This window comes from Cyprinodon tularosa, unplaced genomic scaffold (genome assembly GCF_016077235.1).
Source record: "Cyprinodon tularosa strain WSP-4 unplaced genomic scaffold, ASM1607723v1 ctg17, whole genome shotgun sequence".
Classification (NCBI taxonomy): Eukaryota; Metazoa; Chordata; class Actinopteri; order Cyprinodontiformes; family Cyprinodontidae; genus Cyprinodon; species Cyprinodon tularosa.
In genome coordinates this window covers 680,432-702,384 of record NW_024038531.1, presented here as the reverse complement: position 1 = coordinate 702,384, position 21,953 = coordinate 680,432, and the positions used below count along the sequence as shown (strand labels likewise).

The 21,953-nt window shown below is 39.6% G+C and overlaps 1 protein-coding gene across 3 annotated transcripts in view; it reads right to left on the bottom strand.

Annotated features, from left to right (window-relative positions):
- Positions 1–21,953, bottom strand: part of enox2 (ecto-NOX disulfide-thiol exchanger 2) — a 321,929-nt gene that overhangs the window by 35,130 nt on the left and 264,846 nt on the right. For all 3 annotated transcript variants that reach the window (XM_038281359.1, XM_038281357.1, XM_038281358.1), the window contains 3 exons: positions 20,605–20,817; positions 12,745–12,851; positions 8,645–8,759 (listed from right to left, as the gene is read on the bottom strand). In XM_038281359.1, the coding sequence (XP_038137287.1) occupies positions 8,645–8,759; positions 12,745–12,851; positions 20,605–20,817 (435 nt within the window). The remainder of the gene's footprint in view (positions 1–8,644; positions 8,760–12,744; positions 12,852–20,604; positions 20,818–21,953) is intronic.

Genomic DNA, 21,953 nt, shown 5'->3' with positions numbered 1-21,953 from the left:
CCAACATAGATGTGAGGTCTATGATGGCCCGGAGTTGCCAGTTCCTAGCCCATTGTGTGGATAGGTGTGTCGCGACAGAGGTGACGTAGGGATGGATTCAAACTCACCCAGACTGGTTTCAGGAGTTTGTTCAGAAAACAGAAAATCATATAATTAATCACTAGGTGGTGTTGTCTCAGAGGTCATGATATTGCGACGTCATACTTCCCTAAACACAAGTCTCAAACGTAACACCTTTAAAACTGTGTATCCTTTAAATTACTATGCATCAAAGTAGGGCTGGGTGATGAATTGGGCAGTTTTACCTCGATAACAATAGATGCTTCGGCTCCTCTATCAGAAATAAAGAAATGTGCAGGAAATGCAACTGATCTATTTATTGAATAAATCCAATTACATATTAATTTCAATTAAATATTAAAGTATTTTACCCGTTCAAGTTTAAACATTCAACAATTTCTCATTGAAGAGGAGAAACACGTTTCCTCTCTTTTTTTTCTTTTCCCCACGTTTATTTATGCTTTTACATGTGGCACAATGTACAGATGGAGCAACAGTTATACAGTTAGTAAAGTACCTTTAGCATACAAACATAATTGGGCTAGAACAAACCCAAATAAACCCACATACAAACACACACTCAATACAAAAAAAAAAAAAGAATAGATAAAGAAATAAGCAAATGATCAAATCAAAGCAAGCACAATGAGATACTGGGGACAGATATATATAAAAAATAAATAAATAAAATAAGTTGGTAGAAGTAAAAAGGTCCACAGTATTAAAATTATGTAAATGTTTTCCCTCAGTCCGTACATACGAAAAAAAAAAAAAAAAGAAAAAAAAAAGGAGAAAAGAAAAACTTCTCAGGTGCCAGGAGACCCCACTGTTGATAAATCAGACAGACTTAACTCAAAGAAGAAGACAAAAGAAAAAATAGATAAGAATAATAAACATCAGCTACATACATGCAACTTTATCAGTCTGGAATATTAGGGAAATCAATCTTCCTAAGGGCTTTTAACAAGGGACTCCACAAACCCAAAAATCTTGCGGAGGAGCCTCTTAAGGTAAATCGGATCTTCTCAAGTTTAATAAAATACAATGTGTCTCGAAGCCAGTGGATGTATGATGGGGGTTGAGGCGACTTCCATTTCATTATAATCACTCTCCGAGCCAGAAAGGTCAGGAAAGCCAAGGAGGACCTCTGAAGAGAGGACAAGATGGGCTGTGGAGGTGCAACCCCAAACAACGCAATCAGGGGACAAAGCTCAAATTTTACACCAAAAACATCCGATAGAACAACAAAAACTTTAGACCAATAATTAGAGAGCTGAGGACAGAGCCAGATGGTGTGGATCAAATTGGCTAGGGAATGTTGGCATCTATCACAGGCTGGAGTAACGCTGGGGTAGAACTTGGCTAGACGTGCTTTAGTATAATAAGTGCGATACACAAGTTTGCACTGAATTAGATTATGTCTGGCACAAATAGAGGACTTGTGTACCAATGACAAGATAAGTGTCCAGAGATCCTTGGGAAAATTTGAATAAGTAGAACGGACAAAACTGCGCACTTGTAAATATCTAAAAAACTGACATCGCGGGATATCTCGGAGATTTGTTGGAATGAGGCGAAAGTATTATCAATGTACAGATCGTAAAAGGTTGAAATTCCTTTTCTCCGCCATGACAAGAAAGTATCATCTGCGAGGGACGGCGGGAACGTATGATTCAGGGCTATAGGGGCATAGACAGAAAGAGATTGCAGACCAAAATGCCGCCTAAATTGCCTCCACAGTCTTAAGGATGCATCAACTATTTTATTAGAGGTATAAAGATTAGTTGAAGATTGCAATGGTGAATGTAGTAAGGCTGCCAAGGACACAGGTTTTACAGAATTTGCCTCTATATTAAGCCAAGCCGGAGAGGAAGGGCTATCTGACCGGAGCCAGTATCTAAAAAGTCTAATGTTTGAAGCCCAATAGTAATATCTAAAGTTTGGCAAGGCCATCCCCCCAAGCTTTTTAGGTCTTTGTAAGATTTCAGTGCGTATACGAGAGGCCTTCCCATTCCAAAGAAATTTAATAATTATACTATTAAGTTTATTGAAAAAGGACCGTGAAAGAAAAATAGGTATGCACTGAAATAGGTAGGAAAAACGTGGGAGGATGTTCATTTTGATTAAATTAACCCGAGCAACCAAAGAGAGGCCAAGCATTGACCAACGATCAAAATCTTCCTTAACACGCAATAATAAGGGGGAGAAGTTAGCTTTAAAAAGATCCTTATATTTAGATGTAATCTGGATTCCTAAATAGGTAAAACTCTGATCTATTACCTTAAAAGGTAATGTACGCAGTGGGTAGTTCTTAGCCAAAACATTAACTGGGAATAATTCGCTTTTGCTGAGATTTAATTTATAGCCTGACAGCTTCCCAAATTTGACAAGTGTGGCAAGTATAGCAGGAATAGATGTACTCAAATTTGAAATATACAGGAGAAGATCATCAGCATATAAAGAGACCTTTGTTCCAATACCATTTCTCTTAATACCTATGATACTTGCATTACATCTAAGCGCAATTGCAAGGGGTTCAATTGCCAAAGCAAATAGTAAGGGACTCAGCGGGCAGCCCTGGCGCGTAGAGCGATTGAGGCGAAAGTAGTCAGACTGACTATTATTTGTCCTAATTGATGCATGAGGGTCAGAATAAAGTAATTTAATCCAAGACAGAAACTTTCTTCCGAAACCAAATTTCTCAATCGAGTAGAATAAATATGGCCACTCAACTCTGTCAAAGGCCTTTTCGGCATCCATAGATATCACAACTTCTTCGGTACTAACGGAGGGTTGACTATATATTACATTAAAGAGTTGTCTTATGTTAGAAAAGGAATTCCTATTTTGTACAAAGCCAGTCTGATCTATCCCAACCACCGTGGGTAACACTTTTTCCAGTCTTAATGCTAATGTTTTCGCTAGCAACTTAAAGTCAACATTAAGTAAACTTATTGGGCGGTAGGAAGAACAAAGTAGAGGGTCTTTATGTTTTTTCACAAGTAAAGTAATAACTGCCTGATTAAGAGTCTGAGGTAGACACCCGGAGGCCAAAGATTCATTGTATACATTTAAGAGTAATGGGGAGAGCTTATCCCAAAATATTTTATAAAACTCACAGGGGTATCCGTCAGGGCCTGGGCACTTGCCCCCCTGCAGGGCCTTAACTGCTTCAGTGAGTTCAGAGATGGCAATAGGCTTCTCAAGACCGTCAGCTACATCCTGATTAATGGTAGGGACTTTCAACTCATTAAAAAAGTTTTCAAAATCAGTTATAGAAGGAGTACATTCTGAGGAGTATAATGACATATAAAAGTCTTTAAAGGTTAAATTTATTTCGGATGGGTCAGACGTCAAGCCTTGGGCTGTTTGGATCTGAGCGATGTGACGAGAGGCTGACACCCGTTGGATTTGGTGAGCTAAAAGTTTACCAGCTTTATCTCCATGTTCGTAAAACTGGGCACCCGACAGAATTAGCAGTTCAGTAGTATGTTTTGTCATGAGCACATCTAACTCAGCTTGCAACACAAGACGATCCTTGTACAAAGAGGGTGAGGGTGATATCGCATAAAGTTGTCAATTTGGGAAATATGGCGTGTTAAAGTAGTAATTCTCTCTTTTTGTAACTTATTTTCATACTTTACGTAGGAGATAATCTCCCCTCTGATGAAGGCTTTAAGTGTCTCCCAGAGTAGTGAGGCAGAAACCCCAGGTCTTCTATTAGTTTCTAAAAAAAAAATCTATCTGTTGTGTCACAAAAGATACAAATTTTTCGTTTGATAGTAAACGGGTGCTCAGCCTCCATGGTGGCCGCTCAACGGGGCGAGAGTCAAATCTGATGTTTATAGAAACAGGAGCGTGGTCCGATAAAACAATAGCATCATATTTGCACCCATTGAGAGAGGGCAGCAATCTATTATCAATCAAGAAAAAATCAATACGTGTAAAAGTGTGGTGGACTGAGGAAAAAAACGATTAAACCTTTTGGGAAGGGTGAAGAGAACGCCAAGCATCGCAGACATTAAATTCAGACATAAAGGAGTTAATAATTTTAGATGAGCGTGAGGGCGCGATTATATATGTTGATGAGCGATCCAGCTGGGAGTCAAGCCAGCAGTTAAAATCACCTCCCAATATTAAGTGATAGGTGGACATATTGGGGAGTGTCTGGAAAACATGTTTAAAAAAGTTTTCGTTGTCATAATTGGGCGCATATATATTAGCCAATGCCACCGGGACATTGTAAATGGTGCCAGTGACCATAATGTATCTACCAGAAGAGTCAGAAATGGTTTGAGAGTGCACAAAAGGGACAGATTTATGGATAAGAATAGCCACTCCTCTAGATTTAGAGTTAAAATAGGAATGATAAACCTGATCGACCCAGCTACGCCTCAGCCTCACGTGGTCCATGTTCTTAAGGTGTGTCTCTTGAAGGAAAGCTATTTGTGCCCCCAATCGCTGCATGTGATGAAGTACCTTACTGCGTTTTACCGGATTGTTAAGTCCCCTGCAGTTGAAGTTGGTGAAACGGATCTCTCGTCCCACCCTTGTAGCCGATGACAATTGAGGATCAGTCATAAATTAGAATAAAACAAGAGAGTAAACATGAGTCGCCCCGGTCACCTGAGAAAAGAGAAACAGAGTAACACAAAAAAAACAAAAACAAAGTAGTGTACCTCCCCCTGCAATCCAACCCCCCCACCCCCACCTCCTTAAACCGACCCCATCGCTGAAGCATCCCCCCAAACGGGACGTGCGAAGCCCTATCAAAAGAAAAAAAACACAGCATCCAGCCTACAAGAGACTAGGAAAAGAGAGTAGTCTAAAACTATTGACGAACCCTCCTGGGAATGCAAAGTAAATATAACAGTATGCAATGAATGCACCAACTATGAAATAACTGGTTTGTAGAAACGAGAAATGTATTGTAAAGCGTGAAGAGCTAATGTACATTCAGACACACGAAGGCCCATTGAGTCTTGTCAGTAGGAACTAGAACAGTAACAGTAAAAAAGTACACACAATTATTTTCCTTCTGTTTTCCCCCTCTATTTCTCAAATAGATTAAATGTCCAAAATATGAACTATATCCAGAGTGTATCCCAAGTACTTAAAAGGCACTATTGAGAACAGAAATGTATTATGCAACAGTCTTATTGCACTGGTTATTACAGTTCTTCAACAAAAATGTGAACCCATCCTTGGGTAGAGGCACCCCCGAATTAAACTGCGCTCGGAGGAACCACAGCTTTAATATTTTTACCAACAAAGTCTGCAGCGAGGGTTGGGTCTTCAAACTTGTGAACTTGCCCATTGGGAAGGGTGATCCGTAAGACTGCAGGGAAAAGTAGCCCAAACTTGATTCCAGGGCAAGAATGGAGCTCCTTCTTTACTTTCGCGAACATAGCGCGTTTCTTAGCAACTGAGGCAGAATAATCCGGGAAAATGAACACCCGTTTTCCTTCATAGAGTAAGGGAGATGATTCACGAGCCCTCCGTAGAATCTCATTCCGCTCTTGGAACAGGTTGACACGGACAACAAACAGCCGCGGTGGGTCCCCCTCTGCCGGCTTGGCCCGCAATGTACGATGAGCCCGGTCAAGGGTAGGCTTGGCCTCAAGGCCTAGCAGAGCCTGAAGCAACGTTGATAAGAATTTTGTCGGACAGCGTGTCCACCAACGCATTCAAGGAGCTAACCGAAGCTTCCAGGGTAGCTAGCCTCCCGTCTTGATCATTAGCAGCCCGCTCCAGATTGTGAATAGCAGTCCCAAACGAAACAATTTTAGCTTCTAGTGGCGTCCCAGCGGCTGAGATCTCCCTCTTAACGACATTCGAAACAATGTTCTCAAACCTGTTAATGAGATCAGTCCGTGAGTCGTTCAGCATCTCCTGCATCTTGGCTAGCAGCATGCTATCAGCTTGTGGTTCAGCAGGAGCTTCGTGGTCAGCCTTGTTGCGGCCAGTCTTGTCGTTTTTTCCCATGTTTAACTGCTGTACTTACAGGTTGCACAACCAATGTGCTTTCTCGTTCACTAGTAGTCCAGTTTGTTCAAAAAGAGTGTAAAGAGGTGCAAAAATGTTCATTAAACACATATCACGTCAGAGCACCAGCAAAACACGTCCTACAAGGTCGGTTCCCTGGCTCTGCTCCACGTTTCCTCTCTTTTAAACATTTTTGTGCAAAGGTAATGGAGCCTTTTGCACATCTTTGAACTCAGCAGCGTGGTTGTGCTGTAGGAGGTGGAGGTTGGATGTGTTACTTTGGGTATTTCTGACAGTTTTCAAACAAACTTTGCATTTCTTGTGCTTTTGCTCAACATCTATGGCGTAATTTTGGTGCCACCAAACTGAGCGTGCAGCGAGAACAATGTGAATTGTTTAAACTCGCACACCTTCGCTCCAAACCGGTCTGCTGCGTGCTTATCTCTGACAACGTGCTTCTTCTCTGCACGTTCAGCTTCATCTCTGCTCTCACTCGGCTCCATAGAATTAACTGATGTAATTTACATTGTGTTAGACGCTTCTTCACACGACTCATACGCCATTCTCTTTATTTACGCTTTTGACTGGATCGGCGGGGTCGCGTGATTACCACACCTGCTGCAGTTTCTTAAAGGGGAAGAAAATACCAGCCACCAGCAGCCGAAGGCAAACGGCAAATTTAAGTTCATATCGTTTACCGACATGTAAAAATTGTTGCCAGTTATCGTAGTGAATGACGTAGTGAGTAACTGTAAAAATCCGACTCATCGCTCAGCCCAACATCATTGGATGCGGGCCACAACTACTTTTCCCAATAAACAAAACAAAGAAAATAAAATTATTAAAATGTTTGAACCAATTGCCAACTATTGAGCCCAGGTTCCTGCTGGATGTTCCTTAATATGAGAGTTCCGTCTTAAACCCGGAGCTGCTCAACAAAACCAACCTGATAATCTAAGTATTTTGTTCCATTTTGGAACTTTTGAGTTTTTGAAAATTTTGAGTTAGATTAAGAAATCAATGAATCTTTATAGAACAATCTAGGAGATTCCAAGACAATAAATCTCGCTATTCCAATGAAATTTGAATTTCAAACATCAAGGAGCACAGTTTTCACCTCATGTCTGATAAATCAAAAGAACAGGAGAATATTAACAATGACAGGAGAGTATAATAATCCAAGAATGTTCTGTTCAATAGTTTCCTGCTGGATATTTGACCTGACCTGTAGAGCAGAGGCAGCAGACAGAGGGAGGTATCATTATTATGAGATCTGCCCAGCACCAGAAACTATCAGCTCCCTCCCCCCTCTGTATGGCTTGAGAAAAAGCTTTAAAAAAAAGTCAATTCACCGACTGGACAGTAGATAATCCTCATCGTCTCTCTCTGTGTATATAAAAGGAGATCTTATTAGGGTATGTGTAGGTGTTCATGAGAGCTGCCAGCAGTCTATCATGAAGGACCATTGGCAGTGTTAATGAACTCTTGCTGGGTGAGTGTGCATGTCCAGATGGAGCTTGTGTGTGCTTCTCTTCCAGCAAAATGAAGGTTCGAGGTGAAAAGGGTATTGATCTAAGAGCCTCATCAGCTTGGTGAGAGGAGATGTCAACCGCGTGCCCAGATTCAGTTACATAACTAGCAGCGCTATCGACCCGCAGCTATCCGTGAGCAGGGATGCACGCACACACCTCCAGGTGCACATTCGCCAACAATAACCAGCGGTTCGTCTTTCTATTCTGCACACGGCTCAGACTCAAAGCTTCGATTCGTTTTATAGAGGCTGCAGTCATAACACAGGTGTTTCAAGCAGGGCTTGTTGGTGTGTAAACATGCATTCTTAAAGGTTAGAGAGGTAAAGGGGGCTTAACACTCAGCCTGTTAACACAAATACCCAGACGTTTTACATTAACACCCGTCACCTCAGCCAATCCTGCAGAATCGAGTGAAATGACAAGACTCTGACAGCAGCACTAATCGCTGATAGCTAAATAGCAAGGTTGCAAATGAGCTGACTGCAGCGTTTACATTTATTTGCATGCTAATTAGAGATGCTGTCACATTACCAAATGGCAGAGATCAGAGTGATGAACAGGGAGGAAGAAAGAGTATATGAGGAAAGCATCGCACACGGAGCAGATGACAGCAACCATACATGTGACGGTGAGTGCTTTCTGGACGATGCCCTGTTGACTGCTCTCAGTTTATTGTTATGGGGCTTGAGAGATAAGCAACGCCATTAGCTTTCACTGCCTCAGCAAACAAAAAGAGACTCTTCTGAGGTAAAATCTGAAGATCATGGCCCTTCTAACGTAACCCAATCTGAAAAAACAGATGGCAGATGAGAGAAGCAGAAAGGCTCTGCACTAACTCAGAGCAACATGCACGCTATCTGCATCAGGGAGTACTTTTAACCTGTTTTCTTATTCATGTGGAGCTAAAGACTGCTATCAGATTCATAGGGGATGATGACTGTCATTCCAGTCATCTCCCTCAGTTATTTAACAATCAATGCATCCAACCTCTGGAGATCTGGATTGGCCGATTTCCTGTCAAGATGAGAACAGTGTTGAGCAGCGGATCCACGCATGCATATGCATACCTGAGTCTTCAGAGTCTTTGCTGTCAGGGACGTCCTCCATATCATCATCAGACATCTCCATCTCCTCTTCACGTCTGATGTCCATCAGCTGCTCGTTGTGCATGTTTCTGATCTCCTGTGAAACAGGGAAAGGAGGGGTGGGTGAGAACTGCCAAGAATCATGAGGACTTTAAAGAAAGTGCTGAACTAGACTGGGTGCAATCGCCAGTAAAGAATCCTCTTCTATAGTTAATGTTGAGTATGAGCTTTAAGGAATGGGTGGAGGATAAAAGAAGGGAGCTGAACAGAGATGAAATGCATCAAAACTAAAGACCTGCTTTCTTTTTCAGAGCTCAGACTATAGATGTGGTTGGGAGAACACTGAGACGATGTGTTTCTAATTTAACATCAGTTAAAGATTGTTTTCTTTATGTCTAAACATCAAATTTGAATGTTTGGTCAGGATTGTGTGTGAGATTATTTCTAAAGAGAAATAAAGATTATGGTGTGCTTTTCTATTCAGCCTTCATGCTTTAATATTTCATTGAAATACTGTACCATTGACAGCCATTACATTTTAAACATTTTGCGCAAATGAAGAGTGAAACATTTGACAATTTTTATTTGCAAAACACCTCAAATTCTGTTAGTTCAGATGGAGCGCACAGGTTTCCACTGGATTCAGTCTTTAACAGCCTCAAACTGATTTTCTTCTATAGAAATCCTGGATTTACTTCTGTCAAACTATCAGCTCTCTAGCTGCATACAGGTATTTCCAGAACATGAGGCTGCCACCACCATGCTTTACAATAGGGATTATTATTTATTTATATTTTATATATATATTTTTTGCCATATAGAACCTTTTACAAGTAGAACAAAAGGTTTTGCTCTCGTCTGTTGAGAGGATGGTCTTCCACATGTCTGCATTGTTACTTACATCTCTAACTGGCAAACATGCTTTCTTTTTGGCACTTTACATAATATGCTGGTAAGCATGACTAATACTGTAGTCGTCTCCTCAGCAAACTGTCCCAGCTGAGCTGTGGATCCCTGCAGCTTTAACAAAGCTAGCCTAGCCTTCCTGGATCCCTCTCTGGCTAATGCTCTCACTATCTGCACTGTTAAATATAGTGAATGGACATAGAAACGTGGTGAGTTTGCAGTTGTGCCGCATTCCATCGATGTTTGGACAGTGGATTAAACAGGGATCTGTGGGATGTTTAAAGCTTGAATTTCAGAAATCCTCTTTTTTTAATCGATTCTCCACAAATTTGTCTCTAGTCTTCATGATGTTGTGATAATTTTTTATAGAACTGCTACATTTATTCACTCCATTCACTAAATACCAAATGAATACTGCTGGATCTCATTTCAGGGTATCACCGTAGAAGTGGCCCGAACATAGCACACTTTTTCTAGATTTTAATTAGTAAATAAAACGGAAAACAATTGTTTTAATTTGCTTTAACTATATTATTTTTGCTTCTTTATGTTTATCTATCACATATAACATCAATGTAATGTAATAAAGTTTATGGATATGCTGAATATGAAAAGGGTCAATGATTCTGTGAGGCAACGTCTGTTTAGCAAAGACTTGTATAGATAATAGGCATAGAAATGTAAAGATGCCATTCTTAATCTCTGTAATTAGTCATTGCTATAAGGCAACAAAAAAGAAATAAAAAGATTCCTATTTGAGGTAATTATCACACTTAAATAAAGGCAAGGTGCCATTATGTTTAGATGAAAAAAATTTGCAAATTGATGATCCTTAATAAATAGTAATTAGATAACTGTTTTGAATGCCTACGGATCCAGCTAAGGACTAAAGAGATTCCTACTTGAACTGATGAAAATCAAACTCTGTAAGGAAAAAACAGTTAAGTAGGACACATTTTCATGGTTAATTTACACACAGCACACACCATTGAAAATAAAGCTCCAGAGATTTCACACAGCATATTGGACAAGAAAAATCGGAGAAAACAAAATAGTTTTAGATGGAAGAGGGTTCTAAAATAATCATCTGTAAATCAACAGCTGAGAAAACTGCATATTAGCACCATCTAATTCTAAAAGCTCTAAAAGAAGATAAAAGCCACTCTGTGGAGTCAAGAATATAACACTTTTTCATACATATTTGCCAAAAAGATCATCCTCAAGCATTATTATTAAGCTTTAATTAGCCGATAATTAAAACACAGAAGATTATATGATGTAGAAATGGTAAAGTATGAAAGGATTTGGAAACCGACAGGCTGGTTTTATTTTTTGGTTGTTTCTCGCTAAAGTTAGCAGAGAGTAAATCAACCATCTGCCGACTGACGTCAGCAAGTAAAACTCATGGAAGGAGTCACACAGGTACTCCAAACACACCAGCACATTAATGCGTCCAACCCACTGGTGGGAGAGAGGCACACTGACAGGAGGAAGCAGCTGTTGTCTGACTGAGGAGCAGGGCTGAATCCATTTAACTTTTCTGCCTTTTCTTCTAAATGTTTCACCTCCCTCCCTGCCACAGTTCAGTTCGCTGTGGACACAGGTTCACAGCATACAAGTCTGATTTCTGTGGAAACAAGCTTGCATCAAGCTATTTTCCAGGGTAAATAAGTAATTTGTTGTGATTTAACATAGATGAGCAGCTACATGAGGTTTTTCACACTAAAAACCCATTATTATGATTCTCTGACCTTCACACAAACCTACAGTATGGCTGCGTCTTGCGGCTCTTATTACCTCCTCATATTTATCCGAAGCCAGCGGCTTTCACTGGAGGCAGACTGAGTGCTCACAGAAATAAATAACGCAGGGCAGAACTGAAGTAGCCACTGAAGAAATATAAGTGCGAGAGAGACCTAGATATAGAAAAGCTGTAATATGGTTCAAACCAAAATACAGAGGAAATAAATAAGAAATCATTAGTATAGAGAGCCAGGAAAAAATAATCACACCTTAGGAACCTTTCACAGAAAAGCTGCTGCTACTGTGGCCTGTCATCCTTTGCATGATTTTTAAGTAAAAACGTATATCTACTTAAAATATATATACATATATGTCTGAAAGTTTTTAGTAGCACAAAAAAAAATTTTTTCATTCTAGCTTACAAATGTATTTTAAAGCTCTATGGAGTCTCCTGACTTAAAAACTGCTACAAGTACAGGCTATTAACGATTTTACTTTGTGTTGGTCTATCAAAGAAAATCCAACTAAAACACATTGATGATTACAGCTGTAAGAACATAGAGTGGCTTCATCACTCAACCAACAAACTTTCACAGAAGCTACGTTTAAACCTTTGCAGTGACAGAAGGCGATGCAGCTGGTAAAACTTCAGGTCGACTGTTTTTATAGTTCTGAGAATCAGAGCAACAGTTAGTATTTCAATCACCTACCTTATAAAGAGAGGTTTTAGCACAGGACAACTGCTGCTTCTGCCACAGATTCAGTTTTTATTATGCGTACCCGACTTAATGTGTCCCTAAATTACAGCTTGAGTATGTTTGTCGAGCTGAAGTTAAAAAAATACAACAACTTACCAATCGAAACATGACCATAAATGATCCTTTAGACTCCGGACTACTACACACTCCAAATCCTCCATTACATACAAACCATCATCATGTCAATTAATGTTCCATTTGGCAGAGTAAGAGCGCAGCAAGCAGATGATAAAGCAGTCTTGCCTGAGGAAGAAAATCCACATACTTTCACTTTTCACTTAAGAAGTTTTTCTCGCCATAACCCTGGAATCCATTGGTTTAGGGGGAAAGAGCTTGTACAGATTTACCTGTTTCCAGGACACCCTTTAAGATGGCAGCGCTCACCAAGCAGCTTGTATTCATTCAGGAGGGAGGGGAGGAGGACAGAGGGAGAAGTCTGGACTTCTGAACTAATAGAAGCTGGTGAACAGGGTCGGCTTATTGCAAAGTACTTACTATAGCCTGCTTTTCTGCATTGCTTCAAGAAACATTTTAATAATTATCCCCTTTCTGTTCCACACTGTAAGACTAGTTCAAACATAATTAAGTTCTCACTGAAACAAGGTAAAAAACAAAACAGAATATCTATTTTACATATTTTATACAACAAACACAATGAAATCAAAGTGCACCAACCTCGACTTGTTTGCGCCACATGTCCAAGTTCTTGCGCTGAGCTTTGGAGAAATGGTCCCATGCCTTTTGTTTGGAAGCAGCTTGGAATACAGACACAATCTGCTCAACTGTGGCGGGATGCGGGGAAGGAGCAGAGACCACCCAGAGACAGAGACAGAGAAAGACAGAGGGCAGTTGGGAGGGAGCAGAGGAGTGAGAAAGTGGAGTCAACTAGGCATAAGAACTCTGTGTGAGCATGTTTGTGTGTTTAACATACCTATGACTGATGCCGCTGCACCATCCTAAGGATGGATGTTCCAAGTTACAGTTCAAAAATCATTCATCATTCAGTCTTCCCATTTTCTAAAAGCCTTTGGTTGTGGCTGCCTATAAAACTTTTAATCCCAGGACGTGACCATTTTAATCCCAGGATATATCACTTTCCGACCTTCTTTGTCAAAAATTATTTATCATCCATTCAGATATAAAAATGACTGTTTAACTGTAGGGATGTCTCAGTGTTTTATCTATGAATGCTGCTCATTGTGAACATCTGCTATTTTTACCACAATATTTGGGGTACATAAAACAAGCAATCCGCCCCAGGAAGTTTCTTCTACACCTGGCTTCATTTTTTAGTCCAGGGTTTTTAAAATCTACTCATTTAAAAATGGTACAACAACCTCATGGGTGATCAAATCGAAGAACTCTAAATAATAAAATAGGAAAGTGTACTGAAGACTAATGTTCCATGTATTTTATCTCATAGATCATATGAGCTACTGCTGCATAACTCTTTCCTTTTTAATAGAAAGTATCCCTGGACCAATGCTTCTGTGTTTTCTGTCTGAGTGCTTCGTTTGTCATTCCTCTAGCTGGCTGCAGCTGATTGCTGTTTCTGCAGACTGCAGGTTCTGCAGGAGGTTTCTGCTGTTGGCTCTGTTCAGACCAGGTATTAACATGGGTCCAGGTAGATCAAGAGGTTATAAGATGACTCTAAGAGCAATCACACCCAGGCGATCACAATATCATGCTTACTATCAGCTTTCATTATTATTTTTTTTAATCTTTATGTATTTCTTTTTTAATGCTTTTCTTTTTTGTAGCACTTTGAGGTCTTTTTGATGAAAAGTGCAGTATAAATCAAATGTATTATTATTATTATTATCAGTTGAACAATACATAGCTGCTGTTTCATTAACATCTCGGATACATCCGGTCACTACATTTTTATTCCTTTTAAGGTCTTTGTGCATTTATTTTGGCTTCAAAGTAAGGCTGTATGATTTTGCCAAAACATCTAAATTGCAATATGTTTACAATCTTTTGAAAATAATAAAAATTAAAGGGTGTGCAATATCAAATTAAATAACTACTAGAACCTGTATGCCCAAATCCCACTTATACATTAAAATCAGCTATTTGTTTCATTTGACAGCACAGGGTCCATATGAGGCTGTATCAAATCCTGGCAAACTGCCTTTGACTCTTGGTAACAGAAGCAATGAGGATATGCTTGGTTTTCCTTAGTGCACCTTTTCAGTGCAAGTTTGTTATTAGATTTGCTCAGAGACTGCCGGCGGCCAAAAATAACCTACTGTTCTTCTGCCAGCATTGACCATGGTGCAGCTCCTCTGCAGAGCAGGTCTCGTTAGAATGTTACTCAAAGATGCCTTCTTACTGCAGCATTACAGTCTTCTGATTGCTTATTCCTCTGCAGAGGACACTTTTCCTTTTCACAAAGAATAAGAGCAGATCAGACAACATGCAGCTCCAGAGTTCTTGTTGAGAATAACACTTTGAATCAGCTATCTGAGTTATTTATGGGTAAAATTGCTTGAATGAGTCAAAAGCATCAACTTTAGGGTCATTGCAGACCCTGCCTGTGCAGTGATCCGCAGCATAATAGGTCTTCATCCCCTGAGCTTACAGCTCTGTTTGCAGTGGTTTTAGAGGACCTTTTGGGAGATCTGCGACTTTCTGAACTCCAAATGTACACAGAAGAATAAAACAAACAGATTCTGTATGAAAAGGTGTGTTTGCAGGGTGCTAAAAGACACAGAAACTCAGGAATCAATAGCATCTTCCATGTAATCTGATGAACAGACTGATGATGAAGGCAAAGACAGAAACTGAGCACAAAAAGAAAATTATTCGTTCTAAGAATTCTCTGTTTTAAGAAAATCTTTAAATCTTGTTTTTCTTAAATGCTTTTTTTTGCTTCACATAAAAAGGTTTCAGTTATAAAGGATTTGCTCTCTCACAGATTTTGAATGTTTTTGCTTTTGTTGTTACACTTAAATGTTTTGCATCATTTCTCCCAAAAAAAGGCTTTTAAATTATAGCTTCATATGTTAGAGAACAAAAGCTTTGTAGATCCTTATGCTGCTGAGTGAAAAACAATAACTCTTTAGCATTTAAAATTTTTATATGAGGATTGTTTTACATCTGACAGATGGAAACGTTTCAGTTAAAAGCTGACGAGGTCAGTCCAAATTTTTCACACTGGTAGATATGGATGACTGTTCGTTATATTGAGTGTTGTCTTTTGTGATGTCAGCCTTTTTCATGTTGTCTGTTTTAATGGGTTCTTGATTATAAAGGTTAAAAATCAATCAGCTATCCAAACACTTGTGTTAATTACATTACATTAATTCATGTTTTAACAAGAGGGGCAATTACTTTTTGTCAAGGGCCAAGGTTTTTACATTTGAAATAAATAATCAATTAAAAACCGCATTTTTTATTTTCATCCAGGTCATTTTTTTTAAAAAGGGAAAAGAAGAAGAAATCTGTAAGAGTGCATATCTGTTTCCACAACTCTGCAAAACACCTTTGCATTTGCTCCCTATAAAAAGACCACTTCAATCACACTTAACATAGCAACAAAGAAATTAAGAAGTGTGCATATTATAAAAAGGTAAGCCATCAGTTCAAACCTGTAAAATAGCTCCAGTGGGTCAGAGCACATTTTTAATCAAACTAAAAACCAAACTTACAGGAAAGGCAGCACCATGAATGGGAATGTATATGGGTCAAAATAATTGAAGATGGCAGATTTAATAAACAATGCATGAAACACTACCAACTGCGACTGAGGATTGACTGGATGTTTACATTTTATTTAGCATGCGTGTGATGGGATGTGTGGAGATGGAGCGCTGCAGGCTGTGGTGTAAACTGGCATCTGCACAGCTCAAGCTGTCAAAGGTGGGAGCTGCACAAGCATGGGGCTTTCTGCCTTTGGCTTTATAGGAGCTCATAAGAACTTAGCATGCAGTTACTGTGCATGTTTGGTCTCCATTGTATTCTAGTTTAAAAAAAGAAACGTGTTAGGCTACTTACTTCTTTCATCTGAAGGGAACCTTAATAACAGACTCCTGATGTCTCGCCTTTCATGAATCCGAAAATAACCTCGAACTTTTGTAGGTATTTTTCAGTTCAAAGGCAACAAAAAAACATTTTCTTCCCTTTTAATCTGAAAGCCCTTTAACTTACCATTCTTTGATCAACAATTTAGATCATGTCTGTTTATTTAATGAATGGGATGAACATAAATGTAAATGTTTGCACATATACTCTAAATGTCAGGTTATGAACAAAAAATACTTACTTTTAAGGGGATATCAGCACTCCAGGCAAATAAGTCTCAATTTAGATTTTAATATGTAACATAAAGAAAAAAGATCGACCATTTTAAAGCCCATCTGACCTGCATATCTATTCCAAGAGGATTGTTTTTACTCCTTAAGCTTCACATATAATCAGTTCTCAGCCACTAAGTATTGTGATTAAATATTATGTAATTGACTAAATTAAAGGAAAGCAGACTTATGAAGTGGAAGGTAAATAGTGGTTTCCAAAGGTTTATACAAATAAAAATGTGTAAAGTGTGGCTTATAATTGTATTAACTTCCCTTTTGGTCTGACCTTTCATCTCAGAATGAATAAAGATGTTGTCTTTAGGCCTCTGGCAGTTCTTAGTCAACATTAGTAAAGAAACAGTATCATGAAAACCTAGAGATCCTATACAGAACAGGCTTTAAACAAAGCACTATTTCTGGCCTAAAACTTGCACCTCACATCACCCTATATACACTGTGTGCAGAATTATTAGACAAGTTGTATTTTTGAGGATTATTTTTATTATTGGGCCACAATTGTGTGATATTACTGTGCAGAATTATTAGGCAACGTAATAAAAAACAAATATATACCCATCTCACTTGTTTATTTTCCCCAAGTAAACAAATATAACAAGTACAAATTCAGAAATAAACATTTGTGACATTCAAAAACAAAAAAAAACAAACAAATCAGTGACCAATATAGCCACCTTTCTTCACCATGATGCTCAAAAGCCTTACGTCTAGCTGTTTGCGATCCACATTGTGTGCAGCAGCCACCACAGCCTCCCAGACACTGTTCATATCATGTTTTTCTTGAATGATGGCGACTTCTTCTTGTACCACTGTTTGAAGAAAGTGTCTTCCAGAAACTGGCAGTACATCTGGGAGTTGATTTTGACTCCACCATCAACCCAAAAAGGTCCCACAAGCTCATCTTTGATGATACCAGCCCAAACCAGTACCCCACCTATACCTTGCTGGCGTCTGAGTCGATAAGGAACTTGCTGCCCTTTACTGATCAAGCCTGGTGCCCGTCCATCTGGGCCATCAAGACTCGCTCTCCTTTCATCAGACCAAAACACCTTGGAGAAATCAGTCTTCAGATATTTCTTGGCCCAATCTTGATGTTTTCTCTTGTTCAAAAGTGGCCTTTTTTTGGCTTTCCTTTCCTTGGCCAGGTACCTGAGTATTGAGCACCTTGTGCTTCTCTGCACTCCAGGCATGTTGCAGCTCTGAAATATGGCACAACTGGTGGCTAATGGCTTCCTGGCAGCTTCACGCTTGATCCTTCTCAATTCATGGGGAGTTATTTTGAGTCTTCTTTTCTCAACATGCTTCTTGCGCCCCTGTTGGCTATTTGCCATGAACCGCTTGATTGGGCGTTGATCCCGCTTCAAAAGCTTGAAGCGCTGCACCCCTCTGAAGGATATTTGACAATTTCTGACTTTTCAGTCTGTCAAATCTCTTTTCTGACCCAAATTGCCAAAGGAAAGGAAGTTTGCTAATAATTAAGCACACCTTATCATGGGGGTCATTAGGCCACAGCCCTTCTCATTACAGAGATGCACACCAACTGATTTACTTAATTGGTAGTTGGCTTTCAAGCCAAAGATGATGTGGTCAAAATACTAATTTGCCTAATAATTCTGCACACAGTGTAGATTACATAGCATTAGGAAAAATAACCTTACTGTTGAGATGGTTTCATTCATCAGGATCTATTTTTTTCACATCAGCGCATGTGTGGAGCTCACAGAGCCAAACCTTGTGCGTGTATCGTTTCAACAAAGTCACGTGACCAATACAGGAGCTGCTTCAAACTAACTGACGCAATAAACTGTGTTTATAAGTACGTCAACGAGGTCTGCGAAAAAAAATCTCTGATCTTTAGCATGTCATTATCAAATTTATCAAGAAATATGGAGCAACTTTAAGGCAAAACAAAGGTTTCAGCTGTGTGGGACAGATTTTCTTGTTGGGCCATCCTGCTCCTCTCACTTATCACTCGAGTTATCTGAACTTAAATTAAATTCAAATAGATTTTCCGTTTGCCGAACTTACTGCACACGTTTAGTTATTTTTTCTTTATTCTAGTCCGCAACATCCTTATTCACGTTTACTTACATTTGCACATTATCTTATGTTTAAATGTTTATTTATTGACTGCATCTAAAAATGTAAAAAATATTTCCAATTTAAATGAAGATATAAAATAATAACATAGAATGACTTCAATCATATTATTGTTCTAGGTCATCGAATCAGTCAGTTCAGTCTGTCAAATAGGCTGCAAGTGGGGATTTTAAAGGTCCAGCAGGTGTCAGTATTGAGTGACACAGTACCAACGCAGTATTGATAAAGTTTGAAATTAGTCGAAACGCTTCATGGTTCCTCAACAATCCATCACTAGCTCTGAAGTAGTGAACTTTGACTCACATGACTGATCAGCTGTTTCAGATGTTTAAGTCTTCCCAGATGATCCCATTATGAACGTAAATGGTTGGAAGCAACATCGGCTCTACTAGCAAAAGACATGTTAACCAAGAAAGAACTTTCATGAACGCAAGACATTCATTAAACTTTCCTCCATTACTGATCTGTGGTCAGTTGTAGATTTTCAGCGTCTATTTCCTGTTTACTACTGTCATGTCTGTCGACGAATATGAGGCCTTTGCGGCGCTTGGTTTATTTGCTTCAAACCAAAAGGAAACAAATTTATATTTCCTTTTCTTCAAACTTTTAAAAGTTTGCTTAAAGTTTGAATTTTAGTAAAATGGAAACACGGCTATTGCTGAAAGGAATCTAGAGGAACTTTTTCTAATGAGAAACATGGAAGTGGTTTGTTTGGAAGGATCTGCATATCATCCCCACGGTGAAAGGATCACGGTGAGGGGAGGTTTTGTTTAGCATGGACTGTAAACATAGAGCAAGAGTGTAATGGTTTATATCAAAGCATATTAATGGACTAGAATGGATTAGTCATCGTCCAAACCTGATTATATCTGCTATGTGTCTTTCCTAACCTTGCGCTGCAAGCTGGATTGTCGCGAGATCGCAGTTTTCAGTCTCACAAAAAATCCATCTTGAAAGACTCCCGCTAATAGGTCCGTCTCGTAACAACCAATTGTAGGAATGATGGCAGTTAGAAGGGCCTTGCTAGGGTATTACAGGTCTGGCTACACTGGAGGACTCACCTGTCGATATACCGCAATTGACTTGGTTTCAGCTAAAATAGCAACAATTTGTCTTTTAAAGAAGGAGCAAATAGAAGCATTTTGTGCATTTGAAGATGGGAAAGATGTCCGTGTTTTTCTTCCAATAGGATATGGAAAAGGTTTGATTTATCACGTCACTCCTCTAGTTGTAAAAACACTCAAGAAGCTGCAGACGAATCCTATTGTGATTATCGTATCACCATTGGTGGTTCTCATTGACAACCAAGTTGCCCGAAGCCATTAATAATAATTGAACTTTATTGATCTCACATAGGAGAAATGTACCTCTGCATTTAACCCATCTCCTTGGGGAGCACTGGGCTGCCATTGTGGGGCACCCAGGGAGCACTGTGGGGATAGGGGTCTTGCTCAGAGACCCAGAGTGGCAGTCTGTGGGAGTTCTATCCCCTAACCACTAGGGCTGCCACTCCCCCTATTAAGCTGGGTATTGGCTGATACAATTGGCTGAAGGCGTGTTATGGAGGACGGGTACTAGCTGGCACATCACCCAACCAGCTTAAAGTGTTGTACTAAATACCCCTCCTATCCACAGACAGACTGAAGTGGAGCCATCCCAGATGGATAACTTAAAACTCAACTCAGTTCTATACATATCAATCTGGCTACTGCCAGGTTAGTGTCTAGTCCCCATTTAGACCCAGCTGGTTGTATAACGTATTGAGCTGGTAGGGTTAAAAACAAATGCACAACTGCAGTTCTTTCTGTTAATCTACAGAAATGGTGTACAATTCAAGATAAGAGAAAAGGTTAAAACCATGGTTAATTTTCTTTCCACTTTTAGATAATGCATTACTCAGGAATTGAGAAAGCTTCCTGGAGAGGTGGCGAAACGTCTTCAAATCTTGAAAACCAAGTCCAGTGGATATTTTTTGAATTTTTACGGAAATAGTCAGTAGTCAGTAACATCAGATCTTCATAAAAAAAAAAACTAAAATCTGAGTTTATATAAGGACAAAGTCTCAGAACACTAAAGGTGCGAGGCACTGTGGTGAGTAGGAGAGATGTTAGAGACTCACATTGAGCCACTATGCCAGCCAGAGCCGTCTTGAACTTGTCTTTGGCCTCCTCCATCTCCTTCTCGTGCTGACTCTTCTCACCCATCAGCCGGCGGATGTGGCTGTTGGAGGACTGGATCATGGAGTAGAAGTTGTTGGCATTTCTGCGATTGACTTCCCCCCTTTCCAGCCAGGTCAGGAGCACTCGCACGGCCTCTGGAAACTTTCCATCGTCTACGGAAAACAAAAGCAAGGACAAAGTGAAAGCAAATCATTAATGTCGCACCTGCATTTCATAATATTTCACAATTTTTTACCACTGAGTAAAAATAAAAAAAAATGACTAAAAGATAACCTCCTTCCCCAGAATTACAACTCTGTTACACCACAAGAAGAAAGCCATCACTTAAGCTGTATATCTTGCTAACAAACAACATTATGGGCTAAAATGAGAACTTGGAGGCAAAATAGGCTATAAAACCCATTTCTACTGCAGGTGGTCTGTCATCATAGTGTGTAACTGAGTTTGGAGTACAGTAATACAAACTGGCAGTAAAAACAGCAAGATCTCTTTCTCCCTCTGGGTAAAAAAGTCAACTAAATTCTGCAGCACATGACTGTGTTGCTCCCAACAGCAGCCCGGAGAGATCACAAACAAACTCTTGGCTGAAACAGCACAGCTTCTGAGTTTATTTCTTGGTTTTTGCGAGGGCCAGGCAGCGGAGAAGAGAAAAAACCCCATGCAGATGGTAGAGAGACAGAAAGTCACGGCCATGTTGTTATCAGGCCACTGTGACGGAGAGCTGGAAGTGCTACTGCTCATTAGAGAAACAAGTTTATCCTGGCAGAGAGTCGACAGAAAACTGTAAAAAGGCAGAAAAGAGCGCTTTGGAATGTAGGATGAGTTGTGAGGGCGGATGAGATAAACAAGGAGCAGGTTATAGGGACCCACTTATGCACTGTTTAACAAACTGGTAGAGGAAGCTCCCACAGTTTGTAAGAACACCTGAAATACTTTGTTGGAGGTACATGCTGAACTTTAGGACTGTTCCTGAGACACCCAGTAATATATCTATTTACCTGAGCTCTCCTAAACAGTTTTTACTTTAAAATATATTTTACAAATTTAAAATTTGATTCATTTACAGAAATGTCAGACTTCAAGTAAGAAGGGAAGGAAAGATGCAAGGAAAAAAAGCAAGGCTATAATAAATAAATCTAAGGAATGGAGAAAGGAACAAAGTAAATGAGGTAGAAGAGAAGACAAAGATGGTGGGAAGAGATAAGTATCGAATAAAATAAGGGTACAGAGAGGAAAGAGAGAAGAAAATACAGGAAGAATGGAAGGACATAAGGACAGAGATGGGGAA